Raw genomic sequence first — 20,401 nt, 5'->3', positions numbered from 1 at the left:
ATGACTGAGCATTCTTTCATAGAAGATTGGAAATTAGGTACACTGCTTATATGATGGTGATGTTTGTTTATAACTATCGTGTGGTGTTAAAGAAATACAAGTACTCCTTTTCTCTCTCTCTCTCACACGCACACATATATATACATACATACACACACACAGGCACACACAACAAGTTTCTTTTAGTTACAGTCAACCAAATCCACTCACAAGACTTTTGTTCACCAGGGCCTATAGTAGAAGATACTTGTCAAAGAGGTTATCTGGTGGGACTGAACCTGAAATCATTTGGTTGGGAAACTTCTTAACCATGCAGCTATGCCCATGCCTATACAAAAGAACTAATTGTGTAAGTCTTCTCACTCTAGGTATAATGAACAACATAGGATGCAGTGAACAAATTAAACAAGACTCACCTTCAAGCCTTAACTTGAGTAAATTATTCCAAGCTGCTCTGAGATGCAAAACACTTGATATTATGTGTTGGGCAACATCTGCTTCAGCAAACGATATCTCAAGCCAACCATCACACACTATTCTGTGAAATAAAATTAAAACATCATATTTCATTTAACATGACATGTTAGATTTTTTTAAAATTTGTTTTATAATACAATTGGTGAAAAATAGTATCTTTGGTTGGAGGTTACCAACATGCCAATCACTGGTTCATTGTATTTCCAATAGATCAGAGGGACAAAGGAATATCTATAACTAGATGTAAAACAAATATATTAAAGGGAGTCCATGAAATAGTAGTTTATCAGTTTTCTTGTTAATGCTTATATACTTTGCTGATACATACTGATGAAATATATATATATATATAGATATATATCATCATCATTGTTTAATGTCCGTTTTCCATGCTAGCATGGGTTGGATGGTTTGACCGGGGTCTGGGAAGCCAGGAGGCTGCACCAGGCTCCAGTCTGATCTGGCAGCATTTCTACAGCTGGATGCCCTTCCTAACGCCAACCACTCCGTGAGTGTAGTGGGTGCTTTTTACATGCCAGCGGCACAGGTGCCAGGGGAGGCTGGCAACGGCCACGATCAGTTGGTGCTTTTTACATGCCACTGGCATGGAAGCCAGCCAAGGCGGCGGTGGCATCAGCCACGAACAGATGGTGCTTTTTACGTGCCAACAGCACAGGTGCCATGTTAGGCTGGTAACGGCCACGATCGGTTGGTGCTTTTTACATGCCACCAGTACGTAAGATAGATATATATATGGGGGGGGGGAGAATTCATAAAAAAACAAAAGACGAAGACAGGTGGTGTAAACAACAAACAGATGTATTAGTATAACACTCAGGAAGTGAAAAAGTCTTTAACGTTTTGAGCCTAAACTGTTCCACGGAAAAAGGAATACAGAAAGAAACAAGGAGAGAAAATAAAGAATGTGTAGTGGCTAGTGATCTATGAAACCATAAAAATTTATAAGGTAAAAGAGGTAAATATATTTTTTTAACCACTCATTATCCTTAGAATTACAGCCATTTCACAGCCTTTATTATGTAATAATAATTTCAGTGTTTAATAAATTATGCTTGCATGTCTGCACTAATATGCATGCTATGCATATGCAATACAATAGTACAATGATTAGCATGCATATTAGAGCAGACATGTGAAATAATTTATTATACAATGAAACTATTATCACATGATGAAGGCTGTGAAACAGCTGTAACCCTAAGGATTACATTTTATAGTTTATATACTCATGAAATAATTTCATCAATCGGATCGGATCGGATTTCATCTGCATAGAATTCTGCCTTATACTCTTCTGTATTGGATTTTTCTATGTGGTGAGAACTTATAGGACTGTAACAGCATATTGCAAGGCAGTCTTTCTGGTGCTCTACTGATTTCCAGTGAAGAATAAAACAAAAGATTTTGTAAAATGAAATGTTACCACTTACCTGGTACATTGTGAATTACTGTCCAGACTGGAGCAAAATAGCAGTGTTGTTTGCAAAGCTGGTACTCGCATCACGTTCATTAGGTATGGTTTATTTGTTTCAAGAATGGAACTGATTAATCAATAGATAAAATAAGAAACAAGCAATGTTATTTCAAATACAACACAATAAGCTCTGTTACATGTTTAGTATCAACATTTATATTAATGATTGCATCTATTTCTTTTTTTCATGATTTTACATTCACTATTTTGTGCTGATATGAATAGACACATAGGCACAAGTATGGATGTGCGGTTAACAAGCTTACTTCTAAACCATATGGTCTTGGGTTTAGTTCCACCATATGGCATCTCGAGCAGGTGTTTTCAACTATAGCCTTGGGTCAGCTAAAGCCGTGTGAGTGGATTTAGTAGATGGAAACTAAAAGAAGCATATTGTGTATGTATATGTACATAAATATATAATATGTGTGTGTGTGTTTCTCTTGTCAGTTTGGCCTTTTTTGATACAGGCAACTCTCCACAGATTTGGTCTTCCAATCAAATACAGTTCTACATATGCTGTCATCACCATTATCATTGCCATCACCCTCACCTCCCTGTTCATCTTGCATAAAGGACAATAGAGGATGGTCAAAGCTGGAACATCTTTAATCATAGGTTAACTTGTTTAGCTTCAAATTAACCCTGATTGAACAGAACTATGATCAAAGACATCCCAGCCATGACCATCTATTTTCCATTATCCAGGATCCCCCACCCCAAACTTTTTTCTTATAAGCTGGAAGTATGTGATTCAACAGAGAGTTGGCTGCAAGTCTCCATTATACATTCTTGACAAACATTTTTATAAAGAAGAAACTTTTTATCAGAAAATAAAATTCATAAAGTTTAAAACTTACACAAATGAAAGCAATTCATGTTTAGAACTCATCACACCTTTCTGGCCTGAGCATACTTTGGTATCATTATCTGGAAGTTGAAGTAGGTCTGGTTGACTGGAGAACACAGATGTTGGGTGAAGTAAAAGGAAGCTTTTATTCTGAAAACAGTATAATATACACCCTGTGTTATAGAAGTCACTTTTAGTCTAAAACAGGTAGATGTACACCCTACATTGTCATAGGAGATGTTTTATAATGGCAATAACAAGGAACACTCTGTATTACCACAGAAGACCATTTATTCTGAAATAGGTAAAGGTATACTCTATATAACCATAGGAGATATTTTTAATATGAAAGGAGCAAGGGAAACACACTCTGATATCATAGAAGTTATGTTGTCCAAAGGGCAGCTGAGGCATATTTTACAAATAAAGAATTATTTTGCAAAATCAAAATAACAGATATCTCACAGATTGGGGTTACTAGGCATTTTGTTTTAAAGGCGGTATTAGAGCTTTATTTCAGAGATAGTGTGTTTGTAAGGGAACCTGCTATAGTTGCATCAACTCATCTTCTCTGTGCATAAAGAATTTGATATGGACCGTTCACATACATGTAGGCCATCATCAAAAACGGAGCCTGCAAACTATGGCAAAGCATACAATGAAAGTAATGAAACACTTTTAATTAGATTTTCATTTTTCTTTTTTTAAAGAGATTAGTATCTCCTCATAAATCGTTTTTAAATCTAGACAAAAAGAGCATTCAAGAGTTAATATTTTGACCAATGCAACATCATTTCAGCTATGAAATTAGTTAACATTTTAGGAATGATGGATGGGTTTGGGTAGGTATGTAGGTAGGTGGGAGCATAGGTAGGTAGGGAGGAGATAGACTGACAGACAGACAGACAAATAGATACAATACTTTCAGATAGTATGTGCAGTGAATATATTTTAAAAATAACTGCTAGGTTCAGGTGTTCTAATGAGAGGTAAACTGACAGACTTTTATTTAAATTTCTTCAAGAAAATTGAAGAAGCATTCATAACTTACTTTGGTATGGAATACTTGTTCTGAATCAGGTTTGTAGTTGTTACAGTCATCTGCAATAGCAACTTTGGGATAAAGGCCACTGCAGAGGATAATCTTTAACAAGTTAATCTGACGAATTTTCAAGGTCTGGCTCTTATAGCTCCTTTCCTGTAAGTATAAAAGTAATATAACAGATGTGTTGCTCTCCACGTATGGTCATAGACCCAGTTAACAAATAAAACATACAAACACTGTATAATAGATGGAATATCACTAGTCTTCTTGGACTACCAATCTCTTCTACCAAATAATAAGGAATTGAAATTGCTATGTCACAAAACCAATGAAGCATCATAAAGACACTTCAGTTGTGAATGACTGCTGACATTAGATAAGATGTAAGGTTTGCCTTTCACTGGAACATAGAACACATATCTAGGATAGTGCACTTAACATTTAGAAACATATTCCGATCAGCAACCAAAATAGAAAATATAACAAAGATGTCTGCAAACTTTCACTCACTGCTCATTTATTTTCGAGCAAGATGCTTCCTCTGTCTCTTCTGTTTCAACAGCAACTCCTTTAAACTTGTTGATTGTATATTTCTTTACTGGACTTTACATGTTTTTTCTTCTCTCTATTTGTTTCATTGAACCTTCTGCTAAATGACCAGCCTAATCTTTTCTAACCAGAACTACATTAACTACATTCCTCTGGTACTCCCTCTCTGCTTGTGATGATGAGCATCATCAATAGTTTACATCTTTTTCATACTGGCATGGGTCAGGTGAGTTTTCTGAGATAATGTTTTACAGTCAGATGCTTTTTTCATCTGACTTTAAAAGTTGCCACAAGTCTTCAAAAGCACAGAACAACTAGTCATAATGTCAACAAGGAATGTCAACCTTACCATTTCACTCAAGTGGTGACAAGTATGGAATATCAACAGTTACACACACACACACACATGAGAGGTTTCTTGCAGTTTCCATGAACCAGACTTATTCAAAAGATATTAGTTGGCTTGCGGGTATATTAGAACCCACAATCAGATGTTGGACTTCACAGAGGAGATGACAAGGGACTGAGACTTCTGGTGGTGTGCTGTGCTTAAGCAGATATGTGAAGCTAAGTAAAACTGTGGCTGTCCATATATAAAAGCATGTCCTCTACACCTTTCTCTCAGTTGAGAGGACCTTGCGGGTGCAGGTGTCATGAAAAAGCACTAGTAAGGGCAACCATACCAGTGCCAGTGCAACACAAAAGCACCCATGTCAGTGCCATGTAAAAATGCCTGAGCTGGTTATACGTATAAAGTACCCAGTACACTCTGTAAAGTGGTTGGCATTGGGAAGGGCATCCAACCATAGAAACCATATTAAAACAGACAACTGGAACCTGGGTAGTTCTCCAATTGGCCAGCTCCTGTCAAACCATTCAACCCATGGAAAACAAATGTTAAGTGATGATGATGATGATAAATCATTTAACGTCCGTTTTCCATGCTGGCATGGGTCACATTGGAAACTGAACTCCAGTATGCAGATGATGTTGCAGTTAATGAGACTTAAGCAGAACTATTGACAGTTACTGGTATTTTCATTGAAAAATATGAGAGCATGAGTCAAACTCTCAAAATAGATAAAATAAAATAAAAGTCTTGCATCAACAAATACCTGCCAAGTAAGAAGCTGGTCCAACTATTTGGGTATAAGAACAAGTGGTGAAAAATATAGAGCATTTCCTCATCTGGCCTGTTACCTATCATAGAATTTAGAAAAAGATGAGGAGATTCAACACCAGATGAAATGTGCTCATGCAATCTTTGACTGTTTGAAAAGATATGTGAAGACCATGCTCTGATACAAACAACCAAATATATGGGACATAGTGTAGTTGTTGCATTCACAGTTTTATATGTTCTGAAACCTGGTCACCTTATAGGTAATATCTTCATAAATTCGAAATATTATCAACAAAGATGTCTGATGAACATCATGCATACTAAGCAGCAGAATAGATGGAGAAATGTCAGCATGCTTGACCAAGCTGATATTTCCTGTAGTGGATATATGGTTAGCAACATCAACTTTGATGAGCTGGTCATGCTATGAGGATGGCAGAGCATTGGCTGTCCAAACAACTGTTTTACTCCCAACCAAATGAAGGAAAGCACACATTAAGAGGACAAAGGAAGCAGTGTGAAGACATATTTAAGGAAATTTGAAAAAATAATGCATCAGTACACACACACACACACACACATCACAGTCAAATTTACCTGTAACTGGTTAAGATCCTGTGTTACTCGAAATTCCAAATCTTTGATGTCCTGCACTGTACTGCTTTCATTTTCATCACTACTTGCCAACATGGTGGCCTCCTGTGAAGACCATTTCAGAAATAATAGACATTGTAATTATTAGTAAAAAAAAGTGACATAAATTTATGAATAATAAAAATATATGTATTTTACTTCACATCTTTATATATATTGGCGTTAGGAATTGCATCCAGCCGCCTGGCTTCCCAGACCCCGGTTGAACCATCCAACCTGTGCTAGCACAGACAATGGACGTTAAAAGATGATGATGATGATGATATATATATATTATATATATATATAATGTATATATTTCATCAATGTAATTACATACATGCTGGTGGTGATTTTTTTTCCTTCTTTGGACTTTTCTATTTTCCTTTCCAATGAAGAGCTATGCTTGAAACATCAAAAGCTGTCTCTTTTCACTGAGTTATAAATTAATACATTCCACGTACACACCCTCTTGTTGTTTGTTATTGTTATTTTTAATGCTTGTTTATTCAATTTAACTATATATATTCTTTTATTTGTTTCGGTCATTTGACTGAGGCTATGCTGGAGACCACCTTTAGTTGAACAAATTGACCCCAGGATTTATTCTTTGTAAGCCTAGTACTTATTCTATCAGTCTCTTTTGCTGAACCGCTAAGTTACGGGGGAGGTAAACATACCAACATCGATTGTCAAGCAATGGTAGTGGTGGGGACAAACATACACACACATATATATATATATGACAGGCTTCTTTCAGTTTTCATCTACTAAATCCACTCACAAGGCTTTGGTCGGCCCGAGACTATTGTAGAAGACACTTGTCCAAGGTGACACACTGTGGGACTGAACCCAGAACCATGTGGTTGGTAAGCAAGCTACTTACCACAGAGCCACTGATACACACACACACACACACACACACACACACATATATATATATGTATATATATCATTGTTTTATTGTCTACTTGTCTATGCTCGCATGAGTCAGATGGAATTTGTTGAGGTAGATTTTCTATGGCCAGATGCCATTCATGCCACCAGCCTTCACCTCTTTCCAAACAAGGTAACATTACCTCATGGCTAGAGATGTTTCCTCAGAAGATGGCTGTGTAGTCAAGAAGTTTACTTCTGAACTTACGTGGTTTTAGGTTTGGTCTCACTAGGAGACTCCTTGGGCAAATGTTTTAATGTATAACTCTGGGGTGACACAGATTTCATAGATACTTTGTTGGGATAGATTTTCTATGGTCAAATATTCATTTCACCAGCCTTCACCTCTTTCCAAGCCAGGTAATATTACCTCATGGCTGGAGATGTATAATTCTGGGATGGCATGGATTTGGTAGATACTCTCATCTCCATAAAGCTTTGTTAAACTTAATAAATAAAATAAATACTCACCTCTTCAAATTTTAAAAATTTTCGTTTCTTCATATTGCCTCGTTCTTCTCTCTTTAGTTGATGTAATTGTTTCCTTTTACGATACCAATCTTTACGTTCTTCACTTGTGTAAAATCTTTCTGAGGATTCTTCAGGCAATAATTGGTGATCCTTGTCATGAAAGATGAAATACAACGTTGTATCATACTTATCTATTATATTTTAAAAATTCAAGAACATAAAGATACAAAATGCTAACATTACTGAAGTGGTGGTGGTGGGGACATATATTTTAAGTGTTGGATGTTAGGACAGTGCACTCAGTATTAAAATAAAACAAAGTGAAGGTGCATGGCTTAGTGGTTAGGGTATTTGGCTCATGATCATAAGTTCGATACCCAGTGGTGCATTGTGTCTTTGAGCAAGACACTTTATTTCATGTTGCTCCGGTTTACTCAACAGGCAAAAAGGAGTTGCAGCTGTATTTCAAAGGGCCAGCCTTGTCACATTCTGTGTCATGCTAAATCTCCTTGAGAACTATGTTTAGGACACACATGTCTGTGGAGTGCACATCTGCCTGCATATTAATTACATGAGCAGGCTGTTCCATTGATCAAACCAAACTTGTCGTTGTAACCAACTGAGTGCCAGTTTTTTTTTTTTTAAGAGATAAAATAAGGTAAAAAAAGCTTAGGGAAAGAGAGCAAAGGAAGCTAAGTTGATAATGTAACAGTCAATCAGCCAAGAGGTGGCAAAACATGATACCTTAGGCTAAAATATTTAAATTTCACCAGTCAAGTCTGCTGTTTTTTTAATGGTTTAGTCAGGAAGAAGTGAAACATCTATAACCTTTTCAGGGTCTTGGAAATTGGTGAGAAGAAAATCAGAGACCTGCTATAATGTTTGTACAGAATGCTTTTTCTTTGCTCCATGTCACATCCTTCAAGGACATCCACCCCAACTTGAGATTACAGTATGTCTTTCATTGAAATTTTCATGGCTACAGTCTCGGATCAGCTGCATGGTTTGCCAGCCCACATGCAGGATGGTTTCATGAGACACCACTCATGTGGATGGTTTTTGGCTCAGCATAAGATCATCTGTCCTTTAACAGGTCTCGTTTTTAGTCTGGCAAAGTGTCCACAACACCTTCCTCATCTGACAACTTAGTGAGCTGGTTTAGTTGCTGACCACCCAACCATGAAACTGATAGTACTGGATTACATGGTGTCAGTAGCAGGATTTCCAAACCTGACCTGAGCATAGAATGCTAAAGAGATATATGCATCAAGTAGTGGTGTTAAATTGAGTAACAGGATATGTCTAAACATCCCAACCTCAACTCAAGAACAGGAAGGATTCCCTTACCAGCTTTTCACACAGTTTCTACTAACTGTCATTCACAAGGCTTTGATTGACTTGAAGTTGTGCTATGCAGTGGGACTGAACCAGATACCAAAGACAAATTTCTTAGATACACAGCTATGCCAATTGCTATTAGATGTAAGGATGCAGTGAAGGCTGTTGTGAGCAGCAGCATTGTGAAGTTGAGTGATTTGTAAACTTGCACAACTGAGTTGTTCTTTCTGTGTGAAAAAGCTATCCATGATAAGCTTAGCTTTGATCTAAAGAGAGATTTGTCTTATGCCTACTTAATGCTCCAGAAAGCATAAATAAATACAGGCTTTTTAAGCATATATATATCAAATATGAAGTTGCCCTCAATTTGAAATAGGCCTCACCAACACTGATGATCTTTCTTGGCAATCACTCATCCATAACATAACTAAGCCCATACCACTAACCTTCTAAGAAACATTTCAGCTCCAGTGATTAGTAACCTAAGACAAAGCTCAAGTGAGACCTACAATAGAATGATATCCCCACATCTAGGGTGGTGTTGTTACTGCACAGCGATATCCTTGACTTTCTGAGTTAAGGGCACCCATGACTGGCTGAAAGTTGCTCACTAACACATTCCACCCTCTGGCCTCCATGGGGCTACCTCATCTTGAATAATTTCTACAAGCCCACCTAACTCATTTATCTTTCCTCCACACATTATCCATATTGTATCTGTTCCAGGTTCCATACTAACCCTTTTATGTCAGTTCCTTGGAATTCCCTCCTGTCCATGTTTTTTCTGCAGTAATCAACTTGCAACTGTTTAACTTGCAACTGGCTTCACCAGTCTTGGATTGACTGTGAAGGATATGAGCACATATCCTTTCTTTAGATCAGATATGAACATTTTTTGTCTATATATTTTTAGCTTCATAGGTTTGTGTTCAACATTAAAACTGTTAAAAAGGGAATGAGAAAATATAGAATACACACACACACACAAGACCATGTTATGCAATATAACCAACCTTCAGTAGATTACTGAACTGATTTTTCAACTTAATCATTTCATAGAATCGTTGTTCTTCAAGGCCTCTCCTCTTTGACCATTTCTTTGTTCCTTCTCCTTTGGCTTTCACCTAATCAGATTTTAACAAAAAAAATGAAAGAAAAATAAAAATTAAGATAGAAAAAAATTAATATATCTTAAAGGAAGAAAACTTTTATGTGATACTAAAGTTAAAGCAGAGGGTAAAGCCTTTTATATTATTAGTTCAAAATTTTAAATTTAGATTCTTCAAAAGGAAACCTATTTTTTCCTTTTTCTACAATTCCAATAAAATATTGATCTGCAATCCCACTAGCAGTTATTTATTTTTGTTTGCTAGATGCTGGTTCCATGAACAAACTAAAAGAGAATATTCTTGTTGAGCCTCATGATAGCTCTGATTGACCAAACTTATAAAGGCATTTCCAGCCATGATCATTCTGTTTATTTTCAGGTACAGTGAATATAGGACTACATTATCTTGCACATTCTTCCTTTATTTTTAAGACAGAAGGGTGTGAGTCAAAGAAGATTTAGCTGCTATTTCTAAGAGGTCGGGTGACCATTTAGAGGTTTCATTATAAGAAAGGTTGTCATTGTTAGGTCAAAGTCTCTAAAAAGAAATGTTGGTTACGAGGCCGGTTACTTTATTCTATAAGTAATTTTAATTACTATGAAAATAACCAACAACCAAATAATACAAAAAAAAAAACACTAATAATCATGAAAGAGCAAGAGCACCTGCAGAACAGGTTTGGTGCACCAGATGGTGAGTGAATATATGAGACAAGGTTAATGCTTTAAAAAACAAAGCAGAGATATTTTCTTGAATCTTATAAATTACGAGGTCAATTACTCGGATTTTGTGGCATATAAGTAACAAAAATTACAACGTTCTCTTTGACAGGATGCTGATTTATTACAAGGTTCAAGGCCAGCAATTTTGAAAGGAAGGACAAGTTGATTACATTGACCCAATAAGTCGAATACATTGACCCTAGAACTTGACTTAGTATTTTATTTTATCAACTTTGAAGGGATGAAAGGCAAAGTTGACCTCAGTGGGATTTGGGTTCAGAATGTAAAGAGCCAGAAGAAATGCTACTAAGCATTTTGTCTAATGAGTCAATGATTTTGCCGCCGCTGCCACTGCCACCACCACTACCATGACCACCGCCACCACCACCACCACCACCACCACCGCCGCCGCCACCACCACCACCATCATCATCATCAATATTTAACATCCATTTTCCATGCTGGTATAGGTTCAGTGGCTTGACAGGAACTGGCAATGCCATGGGCCACACCAGATCCCATAGTCTGCATTTGGTTTCTATGACTGGATGCTCTCCCTAATGCCAACCATTATACAGAGTATACTGGGTGCTTTTTATGTGGCACCATCAACAAGTACCTTTTATGTGGCACTAGCAACAGTGCTTTTTACATGGCACCTCAGTTTTAAGATATCAATTCTCTGGTGGTGGGCAGGTCTTCTTGAGTACAGCAATGCACTACATATCTCAGTCCTCTGTCATCTCTTTCGTAATGCTCAGCATTTTGAGATCAGCCTTCAGTACTTCATCTCATGTCTTCCTGAGTCTCCCTAATAAATTTAATTATTCTAAGAAAGATATTGAAGTTATGTTACATTAAAGAAATAGTCAATACCTGGATCCATTCATTGAAAGCATTCAGGAGTGTGAAGGGATCACCATGGTCGGAGAATAAATGTTTGCGAGCAGCCTTTCAGGAATAAAGGATAAAAATAAAATTAAAATTACAAAGGAATTTACATCAAGAATTTATTATATATTAATGAAATACTGCATGGAAATAGAAAAATCAATGAGTATAACAAAGTGACAGGGTAATGATGATTACTTCATAATTCATTACTGTAGAAAGTTCTTAAAAGTAGGAGGTAAACTCAGAGTAAACCAACTCTACAATATAGTTTTAATTCCTGATTGTAGTTACTATAGTATTTTTATAATAGTGATAATGACCCAGAGAAATAAATAAATATAGCAAACTTTCATTTCTTGCTCCTTTAAATATGATACAGCTGATCATCAAAAGATGTTTACTTTTTATAATGGAAAGAGAAGTAATGGACCCAGGTCAGACATAGAACACATAAGAAGGATAGATTATCCAGTGTATTCTTCTTATTTTAAGATGGGAAGCTGTGATTTGAAGAAATTTTGGTTGCTATTTTTACCAGTTTGAACACCAACATAGTGGCTCCTTCACTGGCTCAAGCCATAGCCAAGTTAAATAAATGCATCTTTTCAGAGTTTAACCCTTTATCATGTATAATAACAATAACTTAATAACTTGATGTTTTCTTATATAATAAAAGAAAGATAACTGCTTATGTGACTTGCCAGTAGTTTTCCTGACACTAGAGGTAAAATGTAACATCTCAGTTAGACCACATCCTACAGTCTTAAAAAACCCCCCAAAAAACCCAGAAAGAACACATTGGATAATGCAGTTTTGGATTCACTGGGTCTTGAGTCCACCTATGATCAAAGACATATAACTACTATAACCATCGGGTGGCCATGATTGGAATATCATTGATCATAAGTTTACTCAATCAGGGCTGATCTGGAGCAACAAAACTAAGCACTGAAAATAGTCTGACATACAACCTGCCTTATAAATATTGGTTTCAAATTTTGGCACAAGGCCAGCAAGTTCAGGGAAGAGGGTAAGTCAATTATATTGACACTGAAAGGATGAAAGGCAAAGTTGATTGAACTCGGCAGAATTTGAACTCAAAATGTAAAGACATATGAAATGACATGAAGCATTTTGACCAGCATGCAAACAATTCTGCCAGATTGCTACCTTACTGCTACTGTAGATACTGGATTGAAATTTTGGTACTGGCTTGAAATTTTGGTAATTGCTTAAGTCAATTACATCAATCCCAGTGCTCAACTGGTACTTATTGTATCAACCCAATAAGAATGAAAATATTAATATCAAAATAACTGCAAATGTCTGCCAAACCTACTTCTATTTCAACATCAGTCCGAGTTTTAGAGACAAAGGGAGTCTGCACACCAAGTCCAGCAGCAATTGATAATACAGGATCAATCATCTAAAATAAAAAAGAAAAAGAAATAATTAATTTTAATATCTTCCACATGTGTAAGGGTAGACATTGATTAGTAGCTTACATTTTCTTTTTAAATCTTTTTATAATTTTGGTTCTTACTTTATTGACTCCCAAGGAGAAAAGTAAATTCAACACCATAAGTATTTGAATCAGAACATAAAAGAGGCAAAACTAAATACTGCCAGGTAGTTAGTTCAGCATGCTACTGATTATTTTTTTAAATAGTAGATGTTCACATATCTGGTCAGTAGCCTTTTGATCTGACAGTTTGCTCTTTGGGTGACATTAAAGAAGGCAGACCTATTTTTATGAGACACACTTTTCCACACTTGCATGCATCACGTGGAATTCGTTGCGGTAGGATAACAGGTAGTGTTTTTGACTATCTGGTCACTTTGTAGCTTCAAAGCAGTGTGGAATAAGAAATCCCTTACTTGAAAGTAAGAGTTAATGTCAGGAAGGGCATCCAGCTGTAAAGCAGTGTTTCAACCATATTCACCCAACAAATGCAAGCAGGGAAAAATGGATGTAAAACAAAAGAAAGAAGTGTGTGTGTGTGTGCATGCATGTGTAAATCTTTGGTCAATGCAAGCTTAGGTGAGAAAACCTAGGAAAAAAAACCCAATTCTCTTTGAACAAAGCTTTTGAAATATTTGTAGTGTGCTGAGTTTTGGGAGAGTGTGAGCATAAATATCACAAATTCTTGCAAAAAAAAAAAAAAATGTGGTCAGCAATGGAGGCACTGAACAGTAAAAAATAATTACTCTGAAATGACAAATAATCAATGTCAATTTTACCTCAAAATCTTAATTAAAAAGAAAGCCAGTATTAAATTGTTTCACCACAATAGTTGAAAGAAGGTAAGAACAACATTTGTTGTTTGTTGTATTTAGTATAAGGGAAACAAAATAAAGAAAATAAACAAACCTACATGAAATAAAGATCCCATTATCAACATCTTGCCAACCACAACATCCACTGGTAATTTGGACAGCATCTCACCAATTGGTGTCAATTTCTCATCTTCTTTTAAAGCTCCCTGTATGATGACATTAAAAACAATGACAGATTATATTGTAAAGGTATCATGAGCCAACAAGGGGACCCCTATGCAGTTGCTTAGTCTACAATTGATAGCAACAAAATTTTCTTAAACTGCACCCTAGTATTAAAAAGAAATCTGAAAATGTTTTCATTATCATGGATGGTCATATCAGGAGTGCTTTTCATTATAGGTCTGGTCAATCAGAGCCAACCTAGGGTTAAACAACAAAGAGGACAAAAAGTTACTGAAACAGTATCTTTTATCATCTATCTTTTATTTGTTTCAGTTATTATACTGCTGCCATGCTGGGGTGCCACCCTGGAGAATTTTAGTCGAACAAATTGACCTCAGGATTTATTATTTTTGGTAAAACCTGGTACTTATTCTATTGGTCTCTTTTGCCAAACCGCTAAGTTACAAGGATGTAAACACACCTACATCAGTTGTCAAGTGGTTGTGGTGATGGTGGACAAACACACACACACACACACACACACACAGAGACAGACACACACACACACATACATATGATGGGCTCCTTTCAGTTTTTGTCCACCAAATCCACTCATAAGGCTTTGGTTAGCCTGTGGCTATAGTAGAAGACACTTGTCTGAGGTGCCATGCAGTGGGACTGAACCTGGAACCATGTGGTTGAGAAGCAAACTCCTTACCACACAACCATGCTTATACCTAATCCAAGATTATCTTAAAAGTGTAATGATAATAGTGTCTCCATTGATGATGCTCAGTTATACAGATTTAGTGGAGCTATGTCAATAAAAGATAAACTTCTAGACAGGGCCTTATGCTTTCACAAGTTACACAGCCCGAAGAAATGGTCTGTCCTCTTCACAGCTAGGTAAGATAAGGCAAGCTTAGTTAAGTGTTCTGTCCAGAGACACATTACAGTGGATATGAATTAAACCTGAATTTGATAATTCAATATTAGTTGCAGTCTAAGTTTAAAGACAGTCTAGCAGAAATTTATACATCACAACAGATAAGAAAGAACAGTAAAAAAGCAAATAACTAAAAAAAGTGAATTAGTGATAAATGACTTAATGTAGATGTTGGTGTATGGTTAAGAAGCTTGCTTTGCCATCACATGGTTCCAGTATAGTTCTATTGTACAAGAGAATTGGCAATGTGTGTGTGTGTGTGTGTGTGTGTGTGCATGCATACATCTGTGTGTTTGATTGCAGGTTGGTCAGGCCTGATCTGGTGCAAAACAAAAAAAGAAGTCCTGCAAATTATCTGCAACCCTATCATTTCTGCATCTCTACTTCTTTTATAAATACTGGTTTCAAATTTTGGCACAAGGCCAGCAAGTTTGGGGGAGGGGCTAAGCTAGTACTTGTTATATCAACCCCATAAAGATGAAAGGCAAAGATGACTTCAGTAGAATTTGAACTCAAAACATAAAAAAAAACAGCTAAGCATTTTGCTCAGCACACTAACACTTCTGCCAGCTTGCCACCTTAACCTCCATTATAAATATAAAGATATATGTATGTGTATAAATCAGTGCATCAAACAAAAATATCTAGCGGTATTTGTTCTGTTATGTTCCTTTATGCCAAAGGTGGATTTAGACATTTGATAAAATAAATATCAGAAAAAGTACTGGATTGATACAACTGAATAAAAGTTCCTGAAGGCAATGTCGTAGCATGACTGCAATCCATCATTTGAAAACTGTAAAAGTTTCTGAGTGTAGTTGTTGGTTGGATACAAAATCTAACCAAAGGAGTTGAGTCAGTTCCTCAGGGCCCCAGACAGTGTCCAATTCTTGCAAATTTCAAACTATATAAAATTGTTGTTTAGCTCCATGTCAGTCCTAATTGAACAGATCGCTTACCTAAAATGTCCCACTCCAGATCAAACTGTCTTTCTCTTAGGCAAAGTACACCTTTTTAGGACTGCAATGTGTGATTTAAGAAAGATTTAGCTGCTATTCTTAGCAGTTCAAGTAACATGTAGAGACTTCCTTGTAAGCGTATATTGAAGATGTTGAATCTTAGAATGTCTCCAATTAAGTAAATTCATAAACAAATATGCTCCAGCTGTGACTATTCTGTCTTTTATTCAGACATCTATGATCACATTAGCAGATATAACTTATTTTATGACAAAGTGTGATTTGAAGAAGATTTCACTACTATTTTCAAATAATCAACCATTTTATTGAAAAGAAGTAAAAGAATACTTTAAATGGCTAGATTAGAATTGTGTTAAATCATAACAAAATGAAAAAAAAGAGATAACTTTTATCTGTAATTACCTGTTCCTGTAGATATATGAGTGAGTTTTCAATGGAAGATCCCTCAGGAGGTTCAATGAAAGGGAATCTGGAAATACAAGTTACTTGAGAATAGAATATCATACTACTTGAGAATGGAATATCGTGCTTCTGCATATTAAGAAGTATGAAAACAGAAAATGGACACATAGGACGATGTAGTCTCTGATACGACAGGATAGTCATGTCCGAAGTACTTTCAATTATAGCTCTGCTCAATTAGAGATGACCTAGAATTAAATAACTGCAATAACAAGCCATAAGTTTTTGAATATAGGTACAACCAGATTTTTCTGGAAGGGTGGGATGGTCCATAAAATCAACACTAGTACTTGACAGCAACTTTAATTAATTGACCCTGGAGAAATTAAAAGCAATACTGACCATGGCAGGATTTGGACTCAAAACCTTAAAAAGCTGTAACAAAATACTCTAAGCCATGTTGTTCAATGTGCTCCCCATTCTGTTAATCTACTACCTTTCCCCTGTCCCCATTCACTTCTACTCACCTCATATCTTGTGGAGCCACCTGGACACCTCATTAACAATATTTATCTCATTAATCTCTTACTTATCAGTCTCACCTTCTTTTCTAAATGTGAGTGACCATGTAGCTCCTCTACAAAAAGAAGTTGCTCTGCTTCCCACCCTTGTCTCATATTCTAACTCTTCATCTCCTAGCATAAAGCCCTTCCATCCCTTGGGGCTTGTAATCTTATGAGCTGCATGGTAACCTCACTAGTGCTGCTGGCATGAAAAAATCACCCAGTACATACTGTAAATGTGATTGGCATTAAGAAAAGACATCCAACCATGGAAACCATGCTAAAGCAGACACTGGAGCATGACGCAGTCCTTGGACCCATTGGATCCTGTCAAACTACCTAACCCCTGCCAGCATAAAACATCATCATCATCATCATCATCGTTTAACGTCTGCTTTCCATGCTAGCATGGGTTGGACGATTTTGACTGAGAGCTGGTGAACCAGATGGCTGCACCAGGCTCCAATCTTGATTGGCAGAGTTTCTACAGCTGGATGCCCTTCTTAATGCCAACCACTCCGGGAGTGGACATTAAATGATGATGATGGTTTCTGATTTAGGAACAAAGCCAGCAATTTTGAAGGGAAGGAGTTAGTTGATACTATCAACTCTAGTACTTGATTGGTAGTATATTTTTTTAAGGAAGAAAGGCAAAGTAGACTGGTGGGATTCAAACTCACAATGTAAGGAGTAAGAAGAAATACTCTAAGGAATTTTTTTTGAAGCCCTTCAATAAATAATAATAATGATGATACTTAACAGCAATGACGACAGCAGCAGCAGCAACAGCGACAACAACAACAACAAAAACGAATAGGTATATAACTGAAAATGTCAACAACAGTGATGGCTGTAATTTACCTTCGACAATCAGGTAGTCCCAGAGAGATCATTTGTAATACTAATGAGTCTAAGGGTACTCGGAGTATTTCAGGTGTAGAATATTTCTCCAGCGCTTCATAGTCAGCTTCACTATACAAACGGTAACAGATACCTGGTCCAGTACGACCTACAAATATGGCAACACAAAATGATGAGTTAATTAGAACCAAAACAGAGGCACCCTACTGTCCAATACCTGATCAATTGTCCTGGCCTGATTATCTCTCTCTATATAAACGGCAGTTTGTCTGTGCGTGTTTCTGTGTGTCTGTTTGCTTGTACCCTCACCCTGACCACGGCTTTCAACCGATTCTGATGAAACTTGACACACACATAGACCAATGTCATAATTCAAAACTAACGCAGCGGAAATTTTGAAAAGTTCCCCCAGTTCTGAAAAAAATCGATAAATTCGACATGGGGTCGAGAATCTGAAACACAAACCGCAAACTGTCTAGGGGACGCAACTCCACCTTTTTTTACTCTCAAAAAAAATTTACCATCATTTTTTTCCATTTTTTTGCTATTTTTTGGCTATAACTCTCTAAAAATGCTTTATAGTTATTTCCCTTACAAACCTGAGCAACGCCGGGCGATACTGCTAGTTTGTTTATAAACAGAACGTAAGATAACATTAACCATGGTGGAATTTGGAGCAAACACTGTAAAGCATTCTGTCAATATTCTGCCTTTATAAATTGCCTTTGGTCATTTACTTTTGTCTATGCCCTCTAACAATTTGTGAAGAGTTTAACTTGAAGACAACATTCATAATTTAGGCTTTCCCCCTTTCTGTTGACAATTTAAAAGAATTTTAAAGAATAGTTAGGAAAAGATTATAAAGCCCCATTTCTGTTTACAACAGAATGGACTTAATGAAAGTACTCAAAGGCCAGATGGTGGTGTTAATCTGGACTAAAGATTAAGGCTACCATTCAGGATTTTGAATGAGCTTCCATATAGTTTCTGTCAATTAAATTCCATTCACAGGCTTTGGTCAATCTGAGGCTATAACCGAAAAAGTTGCTCAAGGTGCCATGCAGTGGCACTGGATCTGAAACTATGTATTTGATCAGAACTGGCTTGGGGCTAAACAACAACTCAAATAATCCTTTCTACAATAGGCACAAGGCCTGAAATTTTTAGGGGAATGGGGCTAGTTGATTACATCAACCCTAGTGTTTCATTGACCCTGAAAGGGTGAAAGGCTAAGTCAACCTTGACAGAATTTTAACTCAGAACGAAATGCCACTAAGCATTTTGCCTGGTGTGCTAATGATTCTGTAAGCTCACTGCCTTAACTACAACTAAAATAATGATAGAGATTTCTCACACTAAAAAGAAAATGACCATAACTTGTTGACATATTAACATGGAAAGATAAATGATAATGAAATGATATTATTATTGAAAAGTTGATGAAAAATATACAATCGCAATGTCACAAGTATAAACATGCACCAGACCTGCTCTTCCTTTCCTCTGCTCAGCACTGGCACGGCTAATCCAGAATTCCTTTAGTCGTTTCATTTTAAACTTGTTGTCATAATGCATTTCTTTCACCTAAAACATAAAGAATAGGAGATATAATTTTGAAAACATTTGATTTATATTACATTTGGTAAACAATAACGTGGTTGGTTGCAAATTTACAGCCAATAAACCAGTCACTGGTTTATTGCCATTCTCATGGTGAGATTGACAAGGGTGTCTCTGCACAACTTGAATACAATACCATCAAGCAATGCTTCTCAAACTATCTGCTGTAGCATACCGGCAATTTTTTTTTCCAGTGTACCAGGGACCGGCAATATTTCTTAGTAATATTAATTTAAACCAGAGACAATATATATAATGAATATAATAAAAGTTGACAATTTTTTTTATTTTATATTTTTTTGTAAACAAATAATACAATATTACATAAGCATTTTATAAGCATTTTATAATGTTTCTTTCTTTTCTGGAAACTCGCTGTGTACCAGCAGCTGATGGCTCACAGACCGGCACCGATCCGTGGACCACCACTTTGAGTAGTACTGCCATAGGGGATATTTTATTTCATCATCATTATCATCATCATTTAACATCAACCTTCCATGCTGGTATGGGTTGGATGATTTGACAGTAGCTGGTGTGCCAAAGACTGAACCAAGCTCAATGAGAGAGAGAGAAAGAGAGACACACACACACCTGTTTATCTGTCTACCTGTATAAGTTCTCGTTTCTACTCTCAGAAAGATCCTAAAATTGACAGGATCACCAGCAGTTCAATTTTCCCACACAACCATCAATGATACCAGCATTACAAAACCAAAAATAACAACAAAACAAAAAAAGAAATCCCTTACTTTTCCTGAATCAATAATGAACCGAACACCATCTATTGTCACGGAAGTCTCAGATATGTTAGTGGACACAATGCATTTGCGTACACCATCAGGAGCAATGTCAAAAACCTGGTGTAAAGAAAAAAGAAAGAAATAAAACATTAAATTTTGAAATGATATAACAAAGAAGTTAATATTGAAATGTGTAGGTAAG

The 20,401-nt window shown here is 36.4% G+C and overlaps 1 protein-coding gene across 2 annotated transcripts in view; it reads right to left on the bottom strand.

Moving 5' to 3' along the window:
• The window catches only part of LOC115228630 (probable ATP-dependent RNA helicase DHX34), a 43,575-nt gene that overhangs the window by 8,450 nt on the left and 14,724 nt on the right, over window positions 1-20,401 (bottom strand). For both annotated transcript variants that reach the window (XM_029799180.2, XM_036498631.1), the window contains exons 12-25: window positions 20,209-20,316; window positions 19,324-19,420; window positions 17,837-17,984; window positions 16,413-16,479; window positions 14,018-14,125; window positions 12,982-13,068; window positions 11,625-11,699; window positions 9,931-10,041; window positions 7,580-7,729; window positions 6,137-6,238; window positions 3,874-4,020; window positions 2,833-2,972; window positions 1,929-2,039; window positions 417-538 (exon numbers count right to left, since the gene is read on the bottom strand). In XM_029799180.2, the coding sequence (XP_029655040.1) occupies window positions 417-538; window positions 1,929-2,039; window positions 2,833-2,972; window positions 3,874-4,020; window positions 6,137-6,238; window positions 7,580-7,729; window positions 9,931-10,041; window positions 11,625-11,699; window positions 12,982-13,068; window positions 14,018-14,125; window positions 16,413-16,479; window positions 17,837-17,984; window positions 19,324-19,420; window positions 20,209-20,316 (1,573 nt within the window). The remainder of the gene's footprint in view (window positions 1-416; window positions 539-1,928; window positions 2,040-2,832; window positions 2,973-3,873; window positions 4,021-6,136; window positions 6,239-7,579; window positions 7,730-9,930; window positions 10,042-11,624; window positions 11,700-12,981; window positions 13,069-14,017; window positions 14,126-16,412; window positions 16,480-17,836; window positions 17,985-19,323; window positions 19,421-20,208; window positions 20,317-20,401) is intronic.

The sequence above is a fragment of the Octopus sinensis genome, linkage group LG2, assembly GCF_006345805.1.
Source record: "Octopus sinensis linkage group LG2, ASM634580v1, whole genome shotgun sequence".
NCBI classification, from domain to species: domain Eukaryota; kingdom Metazoa; phylum Mollusca; class Cephalopoda; order Octopoda; family Octopodidae; genus Octopus; species Octopus sinensis.
The sequence above is the reverse complement of the archived record's forward strand: the minus strand, read 5'-3'. Positions and strand labels throughout refer to the sequence as shown.